This window comes from Panicum virgatum, chromosome 1K (genome assembly GCF_016808335.1).
Source record: "Panicum virgatum strain AP13 chromosome 1K, P.virgatum_v5, whole genome shotgun sequence".
Lineage (NCBI taxonomy): Eukaryota > Viridiplantae > Streptophyta > Magnoliopsida > Poales > Poaceae > Panicum > Panicum virgatum.
The window spans coordinates 44,115,125-44,135,864 of record NC_053136.1 but is presented as its reverse complement, the minus strand read 5'-3'; the positions used below and the strand labels follow the sequence as shown (position 1 = coordinate 44,135,864).

Genomic DNA, 20,740 nt, shown 5'->3' with positions numbered 1-20,740 from the left:
TCATAATGGTTCACCTTGCATTCTAGATCAAAGACCTTTATCTGGAGGTACTCGATGAACTCCTGAACAGAATCAATTGGTGCAGGATCGACCCACCTAGTAAAACCACAGTTTTCTGGAGCATCGGAAGACTGCAAAACAAATTTCATATAAGGTGTCTCATTGAAGATAAAGAAATGAAACAACCGAGTATTACCCATGCGTGTGGACATTTAAAGAAACGCCGACCGCCATCCATCCCGTCGGTGCACATCTGCACTAAGCAGTCCTCACCATGTCTGCATTTTGGCCACGGTTCTCTACGATTATTGTATTGTCGAAGAGGATTTTCATTGGTAAATTCACTCTTGTGCTGTGGCGGAAACTCAAACACTGGTTCCGGAAAGGAATCAGGTCCAAGAGGCCCCTCCCATATTATGGTGTCTCCCTTTCTTCCCCCTTTTCCTTTCCCAAAACCGTAGTAATTCTTCCCGCTAGACTCACCTCCAAACATTGGGTATACAATGAGCTTTGGTGTTTGAGTGCTGCTGGGAGTTCACAAACTTCGGAGTATTTATAGGCGCACAAAGACCTAAAAAACCTACATGACAACACAGTAAAGAGGCTAGCTGACCTAACACTGAAAATGCTAGATTCGATTCTCGAAATGACTACTCGATGCATCTCTGTGCATGTAGAGCATCTAATTCCATGCAGACTCACAGCACTGCATTGCTGCCGCTAGGTCGATCGCGCCTAAATGCCGCCTTCCCCACTACACGTCACAGACATTCGCTGTAGAATGACAGGTCCGTCGTCCTCGCTAGAGAGACTGCTTTGAAGGTGAGCTGGCGTGGTTGCCGTGTTGTCACATCCTTTTGAAATGGTGGAAGACCACTGCTATTGGGTTGTCGTCTTTTGTCACGTATGTCTGGGTAAAGAATGCGACATTTGGGAAACTCGTGATCGCCGTGCTGAGCAGTGGCAACATGTGATCTCGTACTCGCAGATAGATACACTATGGTTCCTATTTTGAGCTATTCGAGCGTGTCACGAAGTTTACACTGTATAAACTAATTTAATACTACGTAACTAAAAACTAAAGTATCATTAAACTCCTACTTAAATAGTTCTATTATAGCACTAATTAAATAAAATTACTCTACAATACCAATAGAAAAATACATAAACTAAATGTACTAATCTGCAGATCACAAGTGCGGAATCCGGCAGGGCTTCGCCGCTTCCCTTCTCATCACCCCTCTCTCTTTTTTCTGAATTTTTGGTGGAATTTTTGGGCTCAAATTAGGAGGGAATGTGGGTAGAATGCTTATATAGGGGAGGCAGCCCCGGTCGCCCGAGGGGGGGCGACAGGCCCCCCTGCCGCGACTATGGGCGGGGCCCTCCGGTCGCCCTAGGGGGGCGATAGCCCCCTGTCGTTCTTTGGGGGGGCGACAGACCCCCTTCATTATTTTTCGGCGAGGGACCTCGTTGCAAATTTGAAAAAAAAAATTATATTTAGGGCTTGACGCCCCCATAGGACGACCGGGGTATATTTTTGAAATATTTTATAACAAACATATATTTTTGAAATTTTGATTTTTTTTAATATAAAAAAGAAAAAAGCGCAAGTTTTTGGGCTCGGGTTGGACAACATGTCGATCCGATCGATATGCCTGCGCGGCCCAGAGAGCCCCTACTTACTGGGCCGTACCGGGGTACCGAATCGCCCAAAGCAGGCCGTACAGCTAGACGAATCGCTGAGTCTCAAAAAAAAAAAAAAGACGAATCGCTGTTCCCGTAGTTTTCACTTCGCAGATGACAGAGACAGACAGTCCGTCAGTCCCCAAATCCAAGCCTCCCAGGTTTCTTCTCGCGTTCTAAACACACGAGACAGAACTTTCCCTCTGGTGTCCAATGCATACTGCACAATCACTACCACAGCCGGAGCTTCTACGATCGATCTGCGATGGTTGGAGTGTGCTGTTCTTGTGCAGATTCTGAAGACGACGAACCGCGCGATCGATCGCCTGCAAAAGCAGCTCCAAAACTTGCATCCTAATTCCTAATCCTTGCGTGCCAGAGGAGAAATATCCCATCACGAGAACGGCAGGTGAACCGTCAGGTTAGAGGTTTCGACAGGGACCGCCGCTCGCCGCCTCTCCATCCATCCGCTCTAACTACACAGTAGCTGTTTGTTTTGCTGATCAGCAATCTCTTTCTCTCGAAAGCAGCTAGCTAATTTATCAGCATGCCGATGACAGCACCCTGCAAAATAAAAGCACGTGAGGGGGGAAGGAAAGTCAGGTGACGCTCTTGCTCGCTTTCCTCTTGCAGTGGTGGTGCACAAGTTTGTTTTGGGAGAAAGGTCTGCTGTTGCTGAGCGCGCGGGTTGTAATCCTGTAGCTAGGGGTGGTAACGGGCCATGGACTTAGTGGCCTCTTCACAGCCCAACAAAGCTCTTAAGTTTTTTAGCTCAAAATTATATAAGATTAAAACCCGATTCTTTTAGGATCCGGCTCTTAGATTTTCTAATTCAAAATGTTGGGCCCTTTACCATCATACCTGTAGCGCTGCACGAATCGGCACACAAGGTTGCATCCTACATGCAAAAGCAACTTGGGCTGCATACTGTTTCTAACGTGTGGTGACTGGTGGTGAGCGTGTTTCAAGCACTGCGCTAAACAAAAGGGCTTGAAAACAAATCCATGTGCCAGGTGTGTAGGACTTCCTCCTCTTGTTTCAATGGAAAAAGGCGAGGTAATACGAGTTTTTTTTCGCGGGTAAGATTATACGAATTATTAGACGTTATGGAGACCACGTTTAAATTTGACTTCTAGCTATTTTATTGACGGGTCGAAACTTTGATATTTTGTTAAACAAGGATAAAGAAAATGCATGGTGTATTTTGTTTGCTTTAGTGTAAAGTCACACTTTAGTATTGTCTCTTTACACAATAAAACATTATTTTGCGAAACACAATATATCATTTATATAGCCACGGTATTTTTTTATCATAAGAATATTATGAAATACTGAAATATGAACATGGTTATTAATGTTTTATCTAGTCTTCTCCTCACTATAATTTTTCCTCCTTATGACGAGCTTCTCCACCGCCTCCTCCTCTCACTTGGATCATTCCCAGTAGCCATACTTTGCTACCCTAGCTAGCATTGCTCTAGTGCCCTCACCACCAGTGGTGAAGCTACATATAGTTATCGGGGTTGTCGGATCCCTATGAAATCTGCAAAGTCCTATGTATAACACTGTTATATACATATTTGACCCGTCGTTTCAGTGAAGCCGCCCCCCGTGGCAAGCTCGGCTGGCTTCACCCCTGCTCACCACTTCACCGTCTACCACCGAGCTAATATTCATCCTCCGAATCTCCAAATACATGAGCCTAACCTGTCGGAGAAGACCCCTAATAACAGAGAAAAGGTTTAATTTTACTTCTAGTCACTTCTAGTTATTTTTTACTTCTATTTCCGTTAGAAGAAACTATCAACCCGTGCTCCCGCACAGGCAAGTTAGAGATATTTAATAATTATTTATCTCACGCTCTCTTTAACCAATGAAATATTCTAATCAAGTACTGTAAAGATGCATATTTATCATTATGTAATTGTAATAAATGTGAAAGGTTTAGTTACTAAAAAGTTTTTCTCACTTTGCATCACACATCCATATATGTTTGATATGTATTTAATTGAACACTTTGTTTGAGCTATTTGAACCACATAAAAATTGGTATTCTTATATCTTCTCTTATACATGAATATATGGTGGCACACATTATGGTTAGTTTTTTTATATAAATAATAACACAAATAATATATTAATAATGACATAAATTCTTATCTCTTTTCTTATACATGAACATATGGTGACACACGCATTATGGTTAGTATTTTTATATAAATAATATATTAATAATGACAGAAATAGTAATTTAGAATTTTATATTGATGCGCTTTAAGATTTTATTATAATAATATAATTTTGATTCATATTTTGAGTTTATTTTAACTTTTTAATATGTTATCATTGGATAATATATATATATATATATAACTTAGGGGATTATTTGATATTATTTTATAATGGCATAAGTGGGTAATTTATATGAAGTAGGGGGTTACTTTAGATTATTTGGGTAATCTAGATACATGTTTAGTGAGTTATTTTAGTCTATTTTTATAATAGCAAAGGTGGGTAATTTATTAGAAAAAGATAACAGATCCAATCGCTATTATGATTAGAGTTGCCAAATTGATGGCCGGATGTTTCAGATTTTTGTGAGAATTTGTAGGATTTTCTTATTTTTTTAGACTATCCACTTAGGATTTTAAGTGGCTTCACCTGGAGACTTCAAAATAAGCCTCCAATCAGTAATAGTAAGATGCATGACACAGTGTATCTGCATTTTGTCTTGTCTCACTTGTAAAGTCAGACTTTATTTGAGAATTTTCAATTAGGGGGTTGATTTGGCTCGTTTACCTTTTTCTGCCTTCGAAGGGTGCACCTTCGCTAGTTTAAAGATAACTAACTCTACCATACATCCACGCGTCTTGTTTGTTGTCCTTCTAGTGTGCGCTCGATGGAAAGGGAAATTGGAGTGTATTCCTAACAATTACGTACACGAGAGATTCAGAAGCAGGAAGCACTACGAGTAATACAATCCCGTTGACTTAACCCAACTTCTAACCTACCGCTGCTAGCTAGCCTAACTTTCTTACCCAAGATGCCGAACTAAATGATTTTTAGGTTAAAACACCCCAAAACCAGCACAAAGAAAAATCGGCGAAAACGAAATTAAACTGTTCTCGTCTACGCTCTATAAAGATAGGATCTGAAGAATTCCCCCACCTGCTCTCCACCAGCCCCGGAGCTCAACACGTGCACACCACACCCAGAGGCCAGGGGAGCCGGGGGCGCGCGCCATGGCCGAGTGCGAGGAGCTGGTGGAGAGCGGTGGCGCCGAGGAGATGCCCCGCGTGGTGGCGGCCCTCGCCGGCATCCTGGAGCGCGTCGCGGAGCGCAACGACGCCGCGGCGGCCGCGGAGCTCTCGGCCGTGGCGGCGCCGGCGGCGTCGGCGTTCCGGGCGACGACCAAGCCGGGCATCTCGGTGCGCGCGTACATGGCGCGCATCGCGCGGTTCGCCGGGTGCAGCCCCGCGTGCTACGTCGTCGCCTACGTCTACCTCGACCGCCTCCTGCGCAGCCGCCGGCGCCTGGCCCTCGCCGTCGACTCGTACAGCGTGCACCGCCTCCTCATCACCGCCGTGCTCGCCGCCGTCAAGTTCATGGACGACATGTGAGTCGCTCTCTCCATGCCTTTCGTATCCTGATCAAGCTAACCAAAAACATAGCTGGATTATTTGTGGCGTACTTGCGCATGACCATCTTCTTGAGTAGTTTTTTTTGTTGGTCTCGGACTACAATTAGGAACGCATGAGTCAATTAACTAGGCGCGGTTAGTTCACTCTGTTCTTGGTTTGTTCGGACGTTCTTGATTCTGATTTTTTCCATGTGTTGCGAAGAGCCAAAGAATAGCTGTATCTAAACACCTTGATGCTGAAATGCTTGGAAGAAATCAATTGGGCCACCTGAATTTCTCTTCTTCTGGGGTTCAGAATTACCATAGAAAATTCAAACGCTTTGGATTCTTATGCAAAGAGTGGCTGTGTGACAAAGTGCTTTATTACTCATCAACATAATAGGCATCTTCTGCTGTCCCCATCTCTTCCAAGCTTCCCAAGTTCACAATTCTGGTAGCCAAGAATAGTTTGGGAGTGCCGTCCAAGTAACTCAAGCATCATTTCCATTTTCCACCCCTAGCAGAATTGCGTCTTTCTCTCACTTTTTTTTTTTGCGTGTAACTGTCCAATGAGTTTACTTCTCATAGGATTCAAAAAAAAAAGTTGCTTCGTAATAACACCATCAAGTGTCAAGGTGTCGGTGCTCTAATAACACCTATACAAGACTTTTTCCTTGAGTGTACCACAAAACAAAAAAAATGTGCAAAACAAGCATTAATTCAAAACTCCCGGCAATCATTGCCGTACACCTACACTACAGTGCTAATGAAGCAATGATCACCAAGACAAGAAAAAAGTAGAGGAGTAGGCTCTCTCACATCTACAGTTTAATTAAGCAGTGGAACTAGGCCATGCATTGGGCGATCCAGGCGCTTGTCGCCCTTGCAAACAAGGCCGTCGTCCACGGACGACAAAGTTATGCCTGTCCAGCAAAGCGACCCCGGCCCCCGGTGCCGGTGGTTCCACAGTTGCTTTGCGTCCATCCATCCAACCACACACATCCACCGCGTGGACCCGAAGATGTAAACAAGAATTGCCCCCATGGCCTTGCTTTTTTCTGCAGCTTGGAATTTAATCCGGCGCCAGTTGTAGGGGATTGGGACTGCCAACTTGCCATGGCCATCTGCTGCTGATGTTTGCCGCTAGCTCACTTCCTCATGTTTAGTCTTTGCTTACTGGGCAACTTGCCATTCTTTCTTAAAAGATACTATACGGTTCGGTGCCGGTTTGGTTAAATTTTGGTCGTGCTTTGTTCGGTTGCATGATTATTATGTCTGACGCTGTTACTGTGATTGTGCCGTCAATCATTGGCCAAAACTCAATCTGCATCTGTGGTCGATGCAGCATTTCTCTGTAAAAGTTAGGCTGATGAGAAGTAACAGTTGCAGACTGAAAGAGAGAGAGTCAGAGTTGACGTGTGACTCGGTCTGCATCTGTGCAGATGCTACAACAACGCCTACTTCGCCAAGGTCGGGGGCATCAGCCTGGTGGAGATGAACTACCTGGAGGTGGACTTCCTGTTCAGCGTCGGCTTCGACCTGAACGTGGCGCCGGAGACGTTCGCCGACTACTGCGCCGTGCTGCAGTCCGAGCTGCTGTGCGCGGAGGCTCCCCCGCCGCCGCTGAGGCTGCAGCACTGCTGCCTCTCCGACGACGACGCCGGCGCCGGATGCAGCGCCCAGCAGCAGCTCGCCGCATGAAAACCGATCGATCGACCGGTAGTAGGTGGCGTGGCAGCTATGTTCTGGATGTGCACTCTTCCTCCATTTTTGTTTAGTGGTGGTGGTGGTGGTGTAGGTGAATCAAGCACGGCATACAGTCTTGATTAACTGTACCAGTAGTAGATTTTGTATATATAGTGGTGGTGACTTCTGAATCTTGTGCGTAGCTAGTCTGATGGCAAAGGTAACTTTAAACAAGCAGTGAGGTGGGCCTACGGCGTGTAGAGACCCACTACGACGTGCCACTGGCGTTTTGCCGTGTCTCCGTTGGATGCAGCGATGCGCCAACCACTACTTGAAAGGTGAGGGCCGGACCGCCGGAGTATTAATTGTAAGCAAAGAGGGCAGTAGGGCTCACACCAAAAGATCTGATCGTATGGCAATAATTACGTGCGAGCATCCAAATCTTTGGTACAGAGACACTGCACGTCCGATAAAAAAGGAGCATCTCAAAAATATTAGCCAAATTTTACTCTTCATATTTTTATTTAGCTATCTATTTAGCAAAGATTCTCTCTATATATTTAGGTGTACTTCAACAGACTAGCCAAATCTCACTTTCCATCCATGTGTGCTCGTTCTCTATGCGCGGCAGGAGCAGCAGCTCATCTTCTACCTCACCTTCCGCGGCTCATGTCCACGTCCGCCGCCGCATCCTCGCCGCACCCGATGTGCGCCACGCGACCTCCACCGTAGGCTTGTTGCACCGGCCCGCCTTGGACTGCGGACGACATGACGAACCCGCTGTAGTTCCCCAAAGGCCAGTTGATGAAGTTGCCGCTGCTCCTCAGGCTGCACCCTGGCATGCTGTCCCGGCAGAGGGGTTGGGCGGTGGTGAGGTCAATGGCGAACTTGCCGCCCTTGGACGAGGGGATGGAGGACTCAGCGAGGGGACGACGTGGTCCACGTCGGGGAGGAGGAGATCGAAGTGGTAGCCAAGGCTATTGGACGCGCTGGGGCCACTGCGCTCGCGCTGGCACTCAAGTTGCACCCAAGGCTCCCAGGCGGGGGCGCCGGCGGGGCGGAGGATGGCCGCAGGTGGATCTCGACGAGCGGGAAAGGAGCGAGGGGGAGGGTGCAAACCGCACGGGAGGAGGAGATGGCGAGGCGTCGGGTAGGAGCGGAGTCAGAAATTTATTTTTTTCACTATTAAGGAGGCCAATTATATTAATTTATATAAAAAATTAATTGAATTTCAAATTTATAATACAAAATTGGGAATCATAGGGGGCCAGGCCCTTGCCCCCCTGCTACGCCCCTGGCGTCGGGGCTCCGCAAAGATGGCTAGCTGGGTGCTGAGGATACCTAGCGAGATAGCGAGGATTGGAAAATAGAGAGAATGTTGGATTTGGCTTTTACCTTAGTTTGGCTACTTTTATCTGTCCAATTTCTTTTACAGAGCCTGTTGGATGCTCGCGTTATGTGCTCCGATCATAATTTCTCTATTTTTTCCCTACAAAACGTTAAACATATATACAACCAATGCACATCCTATATCTGAATGTCTTGAAGAGAGAGACCGAGCTACCAGATCTCGATTAACGAAAACTGCAACAATTAGCCAAGCATATGGCCTCCTATCAACTGAAAGCATAATTATCAGGAAATAGAAAACAATAAAATTGAGTTGGAACTCCTAACCCGAGTGGCGAGAGGTTACACCGTACGATATTAAATCCGACCAATTGAGTTGCAATAAGTTTCGCCAGATGTTGACAACTTGACAAAAATTATTCGGTCAACCTTTGAAACTCCAGCCATTAATAACTTTTAAAATATTAAGCTTGGTAACATAAAATCATACTCGCATAATCTTTAAAAGACCTAGAAGGGGGGATTTCTACCCCCACATTGCGCCACGTAGGCTGAAATATCTCGGCCGTCGGATCGCGCGTGAATAGCTCGGATTGATCCAACATATGGGTCCCACATATGGGCCCCACCATGGGCCCCGTAGGACCCAACAATATGGGTCCCACAAGTGGGCCCCACTGTGGACCCACGGGACCCACAACTGGGCCTACTGTGGACCCACAAGTGGGTCCCACCGTATGTGGAGCCCACGGAACCAATTATATGTGGGGCATACTACAGTTTTTTTTAAAAAAAACCCTCTGAAATCTGATAAAATCAACTCGCACTCTATCTACGTCGCTCCACATAAAACCCTATGAGGTTTGGTGAAATCAATTTGCACTCCACGAACAACAAATCCACAGAAAACACCCCAAGACTTCTGCAAAACCAACCCGCTTAATGTATATCGTTGACGGGTTAAATCGCCTTACACATTTACACACTGCATAATGGGCTATAACACTACCCATAATAGAATATACTAGATAATCCCTACCTTTGGAAAAAAAAAACATAGTAACTTTATTGTCAATTATACTCAACTCATTAATATACTATACTAAAGCTCCAAGAATCGGAGTGTTTCCGTGAATCGTGGCCCCACGTGGGACCCACGCACTGTTTATGCGGGTCACACATACTATTCAGGTGGGACCCACGTGGGACCCACGCGCTATTCAGCGGGACCCACGTGGGACCCACGCGCTATTCAGGCGGGGCCCACGTGGGGCCCACGGTTCTATTAAGTGAGCCTTTTTATCTTAAAAAATTATTTTTCTTCCATTATTTGACAATACAAAATATATTTAACTACTTCCTACATATAAAAATAATAACTAAACTTTGTATACTACATTCACACGTGGTAGTTCTACTACTTTTTGGCTTTGGGTTTCCCTCCGTAAACTCACACGTGGGGCCCACGGTTCTATTAAGTGAGCCTTTTTATCTTAAAAAAATTATTTTTCTTTCATTATTTGACAATATAAAATATATTTAACTACTTCCTACATATAAAAATAATAACTAAACTTTGTATACTACATTCACACGTGATAGTTCTACTACTTTTTGGCTTTGGGTTTCCCTCCGTAAACTCACAATATATACTTGAACTGTTCATTCATTTCTAATCTTTTTTCCTACTAAACTAATCAAACTATACCTACTGACAAAAAAACGAATTCCTAAGGAAAAATTGTCTGTACCTCTATACTAAAATGCTTGAGATTGGCGCGCTCTCAGACTCTAAACTACTATGCTGTTTCCTGTAATTTTTAGATTTAACTCAATACATCGATACGATGTTGTTTCAAATTAATTAATTTAATATACTATACTAAAGCTCCAAGAATCGGAGTGTTTCCGTCAATCGTGGCCCCACGTGGGACCCACGCACTGTTTATGCGGGTCACACATACTATTCAGGTGGGACCCACGTGGGACCCACGCGCTATTCAGCGGGACCCACGTGGGACCCACGCGCTATTCAGGCGGGGCCCACGTGGGGCCCACGGTTCTATTAAGTGAGCCTTTTTATCTTAAAAAATTATTTTTCTTCCATTATTTGACAATACAAAATATATTTAACTACTTCCTACATATAAAAATAATAACTAAACTTTGTATACTACATTCACACGTGGTAGTTCTACTACTTTTTGGCTTTGGGTTTCCCTCCGTAAACTCACAATATATACTTAGAACTGTTCATTCATTTCTAATCTTTTTTTCCTACTAAAGTAATCAAACTATACCTACTGACAAAAAAAACGAATTCCTAAGGAAAAATTGTCCGTACCTCTATACTAAAATGCTTGAGATTGGCGCGCTCTCAGACTCTAAACTACTATGCTGTTTACTGTAATTTTTAGATTTAACTCAATACATCGATACGATGTTGTTTCAAATTAATTAATATACTATACTAAAGCTCCAAGAATCGGAGTGTTTCCGTGAATCGTGGTCCCACGTGGGACCCACGCACTGTTTATGCGGGTCACACATACTATTCAGGTGGGACCCACGTGGGACCCACGCGCTATTCAGCGGGACCCACGTGGGATCCACGTGCTATTCAGGCGGGGCCCACGTGGGGCCCACGGTTCTATTAAGTGAGCCTTTTTATCTTAAAAATAATATTTTTCTTCCATTATTTGACAATACAAAATATATTTAACTACTTCCTACATATAAAAATAATAACTAAACTTTGTATACTACATTCACACGTGGTAGTTCTACTACTTTTTGGCTTTGGGTTTCCCTCCGTAAACTCACAAAATATACTTGAACTGTTCATTCATTTCTAATCTTTTTTTTCCAACTAAAGTAATCAAACTATACCTACTGACAAAAAAACGAATTCCTAAGGAAAAATTGTCTGTACCTCTATACTAAAATGCTTGAGATTGGCGCGCTCTCAGACTCTAAACTACTATGCCGTTTACTGTAATTTTTAGATTTAACTCAATACATCGATACGATGTTGTTTCAAATTAATTAATATACTATACTAAAGCTCCAAGAATCGGAGTGTTTCCGTGAATCGTGGCCCCACGTGGGACCCACGCACTGTTTATGCGGGTCACACATACTATTCAGTGGGACCCACGTGGGACCCACGCGCTATTCAGCGGGACCCACGTGGGACCGACGCGCTATTCAAGCGGGGCCCACGGTTCTATTAAGTGAGCCTTTTTATCTTAAAAAAATTATTTTTCTTCCATTATTTGATAATATAAAATATATTTAACTACTTCCTACATATAAAAATAATAACTAAACTTTGTATACTACATTCACACGTGGTAGTTCTACTACTTTTTGGCTTTGGGTTTCCCTCCGTAAACTCACAAAATATACTTGAACTGTTCATTCATTTCTAATCTTTTGTTTCCTACTAAAGTAATCAAACTATACCTACTGACAAAAAAAACGAATTCCTAAGGAAAAATTGTCTGTACCTCTATACTAAAATGCTTGAGATTGGCGCGCTCTCAGACTCTAAACTACTATGCCGTTTACTGTAATTTTTAGATTTAACTCAATACATCGATACGATGTTGTTTCAAATTAATTAATATACTATACTAAAGCTCCAAGAATCGGAGTGTTTCCGTGAATCGTGGCCCCACGTGGGACCCACGCACTGTTTATGCGGGTCACACATACTATTCAGGTGGGACCCACGTGGGACCCACGCGCTATTCAGGCGGGGCCCACGTGGGGCCCACGGTTCTATTAAGTGAGCCTTTTTATCTTGAAAAAATTATTTTTCTTCCATTATTTGACAATACAAAATATATTTAACTACTTCCTACATATAAAAATAATAACTAAACTTTGTATACTACATTCACACGTGGTAGTTCTACTACTTTTTGGCTTTGGGTTTCCCTCCGTAAACTCACAATATATACTTGAACTGTTCATTCATTTCTAATCTTTTTTTTCCTACTAAAGTAATCAAACTATACCTACTGACAAAAAAAACGAATTCCTAAGGAAAAATTGTCTGTACCTCTATACTAAAAAGCTTGAGATTGGCGCGCTCTCAGACTCTAAACTACTATGCCGTTTACTGTAATTTTTAGATTTAACTCAATACATCGATACGATGTTGTTTCAAATTAATATATTAATTAATATACTATACTAAAGCTCCAAGAATCGGAGTGTTTCCGTGAATCGTGGTCCCACGTGGGACCCACGCACTGTTTATGCGGGTCACACATACTATTCAGGTGGGACCCACGTGGGACCCACGCGCTATTCAGGCGGGGCCCACGTGGGGCCCACGGTTCTATTAAGTGAGCCTTTTTATCTTAAAAAAATTATTTTTCTTCCATTATTTGACAATACAAAATATATTTAACTACTTCCTACATATAAAAATAATAACTAAACTTTGTATACTACATTCACACGTGGTAGTTCTACTACTTTTTGGCTTTGGGTTTCCCTCCGTAAACTCACAAAATATACTTGAACTGTTCATTCATTTCTAATCTTTTTTTCCAACTAAAGTAATCAAACTATACCTACTGACAAAAAAACGAATTCCTAAGGAAAAATTGTCTATACCTCTATACTAAAATGCTTGAGATTGGCGCGCTCTCAGACTCTAAACTACTATGCCGTTTACTGTAATTTTTAGATTTAACTCAATACATCGATACGATGTTGTTTCAAATTAATTAATATACTATACTAAAGCTCCAAGAATCGGAGTGTTTCCGTGAATCGTGGCCCCACGTGGGACCCACGCACTGTTTATGCGGGTCACACATACTATTCAGCGGGACCCACGTGGGACCCACGCGCTATTCAGCGGGACCCACGTGGGACCCACGCGCTATTCAGGCGGGGCCCACGTGGGGCCCACGGTTCTATTAAGTGAGCCTTTTTATCTTATAAAATTATTTTTCTTCCATTATTTGACAATACAAAATATATTTAACTACTTCCTACATATAAAAATAATAACTAAACTTTGTATACTACATTCACACGTGGTAGTTCTACTACTTTTTGGCTTTGGGTTTCCCTCCGTAAACTCACAATATATACTTGAACTGTTCATTCATTTCTAATCTTTTTTTTCCTACTAAAGTAATCAAACTATACCTACTGACAAAAAAAAAAACGAATTCCTAAGGAAAAATTGTCTGTACCTCTATAGTAAAAGAGAAAATTCCCTCTAAGGCCCTGAGACAAATGACACTTCCTTCTATGGCCCTGGAAAGTTCAAACTCCCTTCTTTAGCCCTATTTTTATCTTGCATCCCTTATATGGCCCTGCCGTGAGATCTCTAATTAAATCTCAGTTAAGTGGCTGTGAAAAGACAAAAATACCCCTAACTCCCTCTGAAGCTACCGCGCTTCTCCCCCGCCGGTGTGATTTACATTATTATGTGAATCTATTATATTGTATGTGAATCTAGTGTGTTAAAAATGTGAAGAATTTGCTGTATAATATCGTGCTGTACATCTCCAATATCTGTTCTCCATGAGATCTCAATATCTGTTGTTTGTGCGCCAGGGGTACTATTGTCTTTTCACAGTCACTTTAACTGGGAGTTAACTGCAGATGTAACGGCAGGGCCATGGAAGGGAAGGAAAATGAAATCAGGGTCAAATAAGGAAGTTGCAAGTTTGCAGGGCCATAGAAGGAAGCGTGATTTGTTTGAGGGCCTTGCAGGGAATTTCCCCATACTAAAATGCTTGAGATTGGCGCGCTCTCAGACTCTAAACTACTATGCCGTTTACTGTAATTTTTAGATTTAACGCAATACATCGATACGATGTTGTTTCAAATTAATATACTATACTAAAGCTCCAAGAATCGGAGTGTTTCCGTGAATCGTGGTCCCACGTGGGACCCACGCACTGTTTATGCGGGTCACACATACTATTCAGGTGGGACCCACGTGGGACCCACGCGCTATTCAGCGGGACCCACGTGGGACCCACGTGCTATTCAGGCGGGGCCCACGTGGGGCCCACGGTTCTATTAAGTGAGCCTTTTTATCTTAAAAAATTATTTTTCTTCCATTATTTGACAATACAAAATATATTTAACTACTTCCTACATATAAAAATAATAACTAAACTTTGTATACTACATTCACACGTGGTAGTTCTACTACTTTTTGGCTTTGGGTTTCCCTCCGTAAACTCACAATATATACTTGAACTGTTCATTCATTTCTAATCTTTTTTTTCCAACTAAAGTAATCAAACTATACCTACTGACAAAAAAACGAATTCCTAAGGAAAAATTGTCTGTACCTCTATACTAAAATGCTTGAGATTGGCGCGCTCTCAGACTCTAAACTACTATGCCGTTTACTGTAATTTTTAGATTTAACTCAATACATCGATACGATGTTGTTTCAAATTAATATACTATACTAAAGCTCCAAGAATCGGAGTGTTTCCGTGAATCGTGGCCCCACGTGGGACCCACGCACTGTTTATGCGGGTCACACATACTATTCAGGTGGGACCCACGTGGGACCCACGCGCTATTCAGCGGGACCCACGTGGGATCCACGCGCTATTCAGGCGGGGCCCACGTGGGGCCCACGGTTCTATTAAGTGAGCCTTTTTATCTTAAAAAATTATTTTTCTTCCATTATTTGACAATACAAAATATATTTAACTACTTCCTACATATAAAAATAATAACTAAACTTTGTATACTACATTCACACGTGGTAGTTCTACTACTTTTTGGCTTTGGGTTTCCCTCCGTAAACTCACAAAATATACTTGAACTGTTCATTCATTTCTAATCTTTTTTTTCCTACTAAAGTAATCAAATTATACCTACTGACAAAAAAAACGAATTCCTAAGAAAAAATTGTCTGTACCTCTATACTAAAATGCTTGAGATTGGCGCGCTCTCATACTCTAAACTACTATGCCGTTTACTGTAATTTTTAGATTTAACTCAATACATCGATACGATGTTGTTTCAAACATAGTAGCGAATAATATATTTCCATTAGTATTTTAGATCAATATTTTTTTTGTATAGGCGCGCGTAGCGCGCCCAACCTGACTAGTTAATATCTGAATCTGACAAAAAGTAAATCAAATAAAGGACAAATCATGGGAGTGTTTTCGTGAATCGTGGCCCCACGTGGGACACATGCACTGTTTATGCGGGTCACACATACTATTTAGGTGGGACCCATGTGGGACCCACGCGCTATTCAGCGGGACCCACACGCTATTCGGGTGGGGCCCATGTGGGGCCCTCGGTTCTATTAAGTGAGCCTTTTTATCTTAAAAAAATTATTTTTCTTCCATTATTTGACGATACAAAATATATTTAACTACTTCCTACATATAAAAATAATAACTAAACTTTGTATACTACATTCACACGTGGTAGTTCTACTACTTTTTGGCTTTGGGTTTCCCTCCATAAACTCACAAAATATACTTGAACTGTTCATTCATTTCTAATTTTTTTTCCTACTAAAGTAATCAAACTATACCTACTGACAAAAAAAAAACGAATTCCTAAGGAAAAATTGTCTGTACCTCTATACTAAAATGCTTGAGATTGGCGCGCTCTCAGACTCTAAACTACTATACCGTTTACTGTAATTTTTAGATTTAACTCAATACATCGATACGATGTTGTTTCAAACATAGTAGCTAATAATATATTTCCATTAATATTTTAGATCAATATTTTTTTATATGCGTGCGTAGCGCGCCCAACCTGACTAGTTTATATAGTCCAGCCCACACTCAGTTAATTTCAGCCTACATTTAATTTTATAAAAAACTCCTTGAACTTTATCAAAATTAATATATAGTCCAGCCCACACTCAGTTAATTCATAAATACCATTTATTCAAGCCACCTCTTCAGCAATTTTATGCGAACTCTCTCGATCGAACTACCTCTCAGGTAACTTTATGACAACCAACCCATGATCCATTCATTTTTTACAAATCCAAGCTCTACAGCAATTAACCCATGCTCCATAGACTTTTACAAAAATAAAGCCCTAAACTTCATAAAAATGTACTCACACCCAAAACTTTGCAAAAAAAGCTCCCAAAATCATGATGATCAACCCGCGGCCCCTACATTCTAACTAAGTAATAATATACTAAAGTTTCTATAAATTAATCCATAGTCTAAAATTTCGCAAAAAACATTCCCAGCCTTCGTACCAATCACTGGGCTACAGGTTATGGCGCGGCAACACCGCGCCAGTCTTTCTAGTAATTGTCTTAAAAGTAGTTTTATCCTCACCAGCTTGCTTGCTTTCGCTGCGGGATTAAAACATCTTATTTAGCAGGCCTAATCTTGTAGTCGTGTGACCCTTACCTTCTTGGGCACTTGGCTCCTCGCCCGGGCGCTAAAAGTAGTTTGTTTCAAATTTGAAAGTCCTTTTTATGGCAAGGCAATCTGAAAAATTGACCAGACAAGTTCATTTCCTGCTACATTTCAGTTTTTTTTTTGAGAAATGCTACATTTCAGATGCAAAAGGACTAGACCACGATTGGTCTTGGCCCAACATGAAAAGGGCCTTTCTAGCACTCGACCATTGCTTAGGCCCAGTTCAAAATGCTCGTCAGGCCCACTCAGGTCTGGCCAACACGTCCCCCCAGTCCACCACCACCGTCCATCTGCGATCCTGCGGATAGATTTGTTCGCTCCCCCGGTTAATAGGAAGGTGGGGAATCTTCTTCGCCGACCAGGCACGACGGCGCAGTCGCACTCGCCCAGTCAGTCGCACAGCCGCTGCCGCGCCACCCGCGAGTTCCGAAACCTCCAAATTCCGTGGCCTCACCGCACCGCACCGAACCCCCATGCCATTGCCATGAGCTCCGAAGCGCCGATCCCTCGTCCCCCCGCGGCGCCCCGCCAGGTATGCCGCCGCCGCCGGCACCGCTCGCCGAACGGCCCTCTCCGCCTCTCCCCCGTTGCCCACTCCCCCACTACCTAAGTTTTGCTGTCTGACGGTTAGCGCATGCAGGAACCGCGGGCCGCTTGCTGGGTCTGACGGCGTGAGGCGCCCACCGGGATGGAGGGCGGGGGCGCGCGGGTGTCGCCTATGGCGTGCGGCGCCCGGAGGCACAAGGCGCTCGCGCCGTGGCGCTTCCAGAGCGCCTTCGTGCGGCGGGAGGCGAACCCGGGCGCTGTCTTCGATGGGGATCGCTGCGGCTCGGAGACGCTCCGGATGAGCTGCGGCACGGCGGCGGGGGGCGGGCTCTCCGACTCGCTGGGCCGCGGAGGTGGTGTGGATGGGGAGTTGGAGGTCCCCGCATGCGGCGGGGATAATGAGGTCCCCAAAGGAGGCGGCGGGGTCGGAGGGGATTGCGGCTTCGATGGCGTCGACGGCGATTTTGTTGCCAAAGAGGGTGATTCACCTACCAAAGAGGGAGATCCGCTGCCCAAAGATTGCGAAATTCATGAGGGTCTTGAGAACGCCAAAGAGGGAGGTTCGCTGCCCGAAGATTGCGAAATTCATGAGGGTCTGGAGAACAATCGAATCACCGCAGAGCCACATGGGGCCAAACCAAGCAACCTGCCTGGTTTAAACTGCAATGCCGATGCTGAGGAGAGCAATTTCGTGGGGAAAGATTGCAATTTGGAGGGTTCCAAGACTAGTGACGATGCTGAGAGCAATTTTGCGGGGAAAGATTGCAATTTGGAGGATTTCAGGACTGGTGTACCAGGTTTGAGAAAGGGGCGCAAGGAAGTGGCCCCATGGAGGTTCCAGGCTGGGTACAAGCCCAAATGGGCACAAGATTCGTTATCAGGTAATAGATCAGGAGAAACTGAAGAGCCAGCATTCATGGTCAGAGCTGGATCGAGCAAGGATGCTCCTGTCATGGCAAGCAATCGCCCTCATCTCAAAGGTGGTTCGGCTTCTGGTGAACAGCGTTCTTTGGAAGTTCAGAAAGGATCTGGTCCAGCACCGAAGAAGAGGAAAGTTGACAAGGATGATCACAGAATTTCCTCGGTCAGAGAAAATGTGTTGACTAAGTTGCGGGAGTTTCGGATAATTTACAAGAAGCTCCTGGAGGAAGAAAAGTTCAAGTGTAGGGGAAAATGGCATGGTGTGAGGCCTGATATTGCTGCTTTCGATATTTTCAGAGAGAGGTTCTCTGCTGATAATGATGACATGAGGTATGATGGAAGCATTCCAGGAGTTCGTATTGGTGATGTGTTCAATTCTGTCATGGAACTTTCCGTTGTTGGTATACACCGTGCACAATCGTTGCTAGTTGATCACATCAAAAAGAAAGACGGGATGTGTCTAGCTGTCAGCGTCGTGTCTTATGCACAACCTTCTGCCTTTGATAGTTTGGATTTCCTCTTACATGTTGGATCAGCGGCTGCCACGTGTGATCAGAAGCTAGAAGGTGCTGACATGGCACTACAGGAGAGTATGGACACTGATACACCTGTCCGTGTTATTCATGCATTAGTAACTGAGTTAGGTGATGACTGCCAACCTAAACAGCTTACTACTTATGTATATGGTGGTTTATACTTGGTTGAGAAATTCCAGAGAGAAAAAACAGCAGGAAGTCAGTATGTCAATACCTTTCATCTAAGAAGAATGACAAGGCAGAAACAAATCGACGTACAAGTTCTGAAAACTAAAAAGCCAGAAGCATTTGATGGCACATTCACTGTAGACATATCCGGAGGTCTTGAGATGGTTCCTATTTCTGCTATTAACTCTATATCAAACGAGTACCTGATGGCATTTCGCTACATTTCACAAATACAGTATCCCCTAAACTGTAGGCCAGATCCTCCATTAGGTTGTGATTGTGTTGGTGGATGTTCAGTCTCTCAAAAATGTGCATGCCTAGTGAAAAATGGAGGGGAGTTCCCTTACAATGATATTGGTGAAAATATAGAAGAAAAGCCTCTTATTTATGAGTGTGGGCCGTCGTGCAAGTGCCCTCCTACTTGTCGCAATAGAGTTAGCCAGCATGGAATGAAGTTTCGTCTCCAGGTCTTCAAAACCAACTCAATGGGGTGGGGAGTAAGAACTCTTGACTTCATACCATATGGAAGTTTTGTATGTGAATACATAGGAGAGCTACTGAAGGATGAAGAGGCACAAAAAAGGAAGAATGATGAATATCTTTTTTCTATTGGAAAGAACTATCATGATGTACCTCGTTGGAAGGCCCAGATCAAGACTATTCCCTCCCTTCAGAATGGCCCTAGTGAAGATGATGAAAATGGTTTTGCTGTTGATGCACTGAATCAGGGCAATTTCGCAAGGTTCATCAACCATAGTTGCACCCCCAACATTTACCCACAGAATGTCCTCCATGATCATGACAACATAAGTATGCCTCATATCATGTTTTTTGCTTATGAGGATATTCCTCCCCTTAAAGAGCTATCATATGATTACAATTATGAAATAGACAAGGTTTATGATTCTGATGGCAACATCAAGATGAAACCATGTTTTTGTCGATCTACTGAATGCACTGTGTCGTGGTGCTGCAAACCACAGCCGGGTGGCGGAAGGCACTCGCCCTAGCCCAGAGGGTGTATACTCAGGGGGTAGCTAGTCTTAGATCGGTCTCACTCAAGAACACGAGGAACACAGCAGGATTTAGAGTGGTTCGGGCCGCCGGAGCGTAATACCCTACGTCCACTGTGTGTTGTATTGCCTTCCCACGAGAGTGAGAAGGTTGCGAGAGCTTGAGTCAGTCTGGATTACAGGGTACCGACACACTGGACGGTTGTATTAAATTTAGCCCCTTGGAAACTTTTTTGTCTATCTAATTAATGTCCTGGACCTTATTTTGTTTAGATGGAGACTGTTTTCTGCATGTTACTTGTCTTGTAATTTTACTATTTTAGTTTGCAAACAGTTCTTTCTTTAAGCATCGGAATAACTGGTATCATGCAGATTTACTGTTTTTGCTAACCTCAATCCATGTGATACAAGTAACTTATTTACTGCCCATCTGTGTAATGCTTCCACATTGGTTAATTACATTTTATATGTCTAGTATTAAATCAAAGGAAATCAAGGGGGTCATATTGACCCACTACCAGTAATAATCAAAGATTATCATTGTGCGTCCTATGATCTATCCGTGATGGTCGTCTTTGATCATTACTTTCTTTTGCTCAAATTATATGTTGCTTAGTGTGGAGTGTCTACTGGATCTGAAAAGCACTCATGATGCCATGTTCAGCTTCTATCTAATGAATATCGTATCAGAACCTAGAATCCAACATGGTACTCTGCTTGAAGTTTTATCTAGTACTGCACGAGCTAGTACCTTGAATCAAGAATCAATTCAAACTAGCTATTGTCCTTTGGAGTCTGGACGCTTCT

The 20,740-nt window shown here is 43.5% G+C and overlaps 2 protein-coding genes across 2 annotated transcripts; both read left to right on the top strand.

The window, feature by feature from the left end:
* Window positions 1-4,844: 4,844 nt before the first annotated feature.
* Window positions 4,845-7,182, top strand: LOC120711220 (cyclin-P4-1-like). The gene is made up of 2 exons (XM_039996685.1): window positions 4,845-5,299; window positions 6,745-7,182. The coding sequence occupies exons 1-2, from the start codon at window positions 4,926-4,928 to the stop codon at window positions 7,001-7,003; spliced, it is 633 nt and encodes a 210-aa protein (XP_039852619.1). The 5' UTR covers window positions 4,845-4,925; the 3' UTR covers window positions 7,004-7,182.
* Window positions 7,183-17,120: 9,938 nt separating this feature from the next.
* LOC120711203 (histone-lysine N-methyltransferase, H3 lysine-9 specific SUVH5-like) lies at window positions 17,121-20,329 on the top strand. The gene is made up of 2 exons (XM_039996662.1): window positions 17,121-17,281; window positions 17,390-20,329. Exon 2 carries the CDS (start codon window positions 17,438-17,440, stop codon window positions 19,928-19,930), a length of 2,493 nt encoding a protein of 830 aa, XP_039852596.1. The 5' UTR covers window positions 17,121-17,281; window positions 17,390-17,437; the 3' UTR covers window positions 19,931-20,329.
* The last annotated feature ends 411 nt before the right edge of the window (window positions 20,330-20,740 follow it).

Bases quoted from the DNA above. Each gene is read 5' to 3' on its own strand.
- LOC120711220 (XM_039996685.1), top strand. From the start codon at position 4,926: ATGGCCGAGTGCGAGGAGCTGGTGGAGAGCGGTGGCGCCGAGGAGATG. The intron at 5,300-6,744 runs GTGAGTCGCTCT...GCATCTGTGCAG, and splicing joins GTCAAGTTCATGGACGACAT to ATGCTACAACAACGCCTACT.
- LOC120711203 (XM_039996662.1), top strand. From the start codon at position 17,438: ATGGAGGGCGGGGGCGCGCGGGTGTCGCCTATGGCGTGCGGCGCCCGG.